We start from the raw sequence: 482 nt of genomic DNA on the forward strand, positions 1-482 counted from the left end.
CCACCATCACCAGCAGCAGCACCAGCACCAGCAGCAGCACCAGCACCAGCAGCAGCAGCAGCAGCAGCAGCAGAAGCAGCAGCAGCAGCAAACCTTTTGTAGTTTCATTTCTGCAGTGAAGGGTTGAGGCCTCTCGGGATCGTCGGGATCGTCTAGGGCGCTCTCCGTATCTGAGGGCCCCTCCTCTGGCTGTGGGGCCCTTATCTTTCTCGGCCTACCTGCTTTTTTTTTGGGTTGCTGCTGCTCCTGCTGCTGCTCCTGCTGCTGCTCCTGCTGCTCCTGTGTGTCCTGAGTATCCTGCTGCTGCTGCTGCTGCTGCTGCTGCTGATGATGCCATAAAGATACACCCAAGGGGACCCCTTCTCTTGCTGCTGTGTTATTCTGTATACAACACAACACACACAACCACCACCTGCTGCTGCTGCTGCTGCTGCTGCTGCTGCTGCTGCTGAGGATCACTGCGTAGAAAGTATAGAAGCAAG

The 482-nt window shown here is 56.6% G+C and overlaps 1 protein-coding gene across 1 annotated transcript in view; it reads right to left on the bottom strand.

The window, feature by feature from the left end:
- The window catches only part of EMH_0074530 (chromatin remodelling complex protein SNF2L, putative), a gene marked incomplete at both ends in the record, with an annotated part of 2141 nt that overhangs the window by 257 nt on the left and 1402 nt on the right, over positions 1-482 (bottom strand). Inside the window, one exon of the mRNA XM_013499479.1 lies at positions 94-381. Coding sequence (XP_013354933.1) covers positions 94-381 — 288 coding nt within the window. The remainder of the gene's footprint in view (positions 1-93; positions 382-482) is intronic.

The sequence above is a fragment of the Eimeria mitis genome, genomic scaffold (assembly GCF_000499745.2).
Source record: "Eimeria mitis Houghton genomic scaffold, Emh_scaff4361, whole genome shotgun sequence".
NCBI lineage: Eukaryota > Apicomplexa > Conoidasida > Eucoccidiorida > Eimeriidae > Eimeria > Eimeria mitis.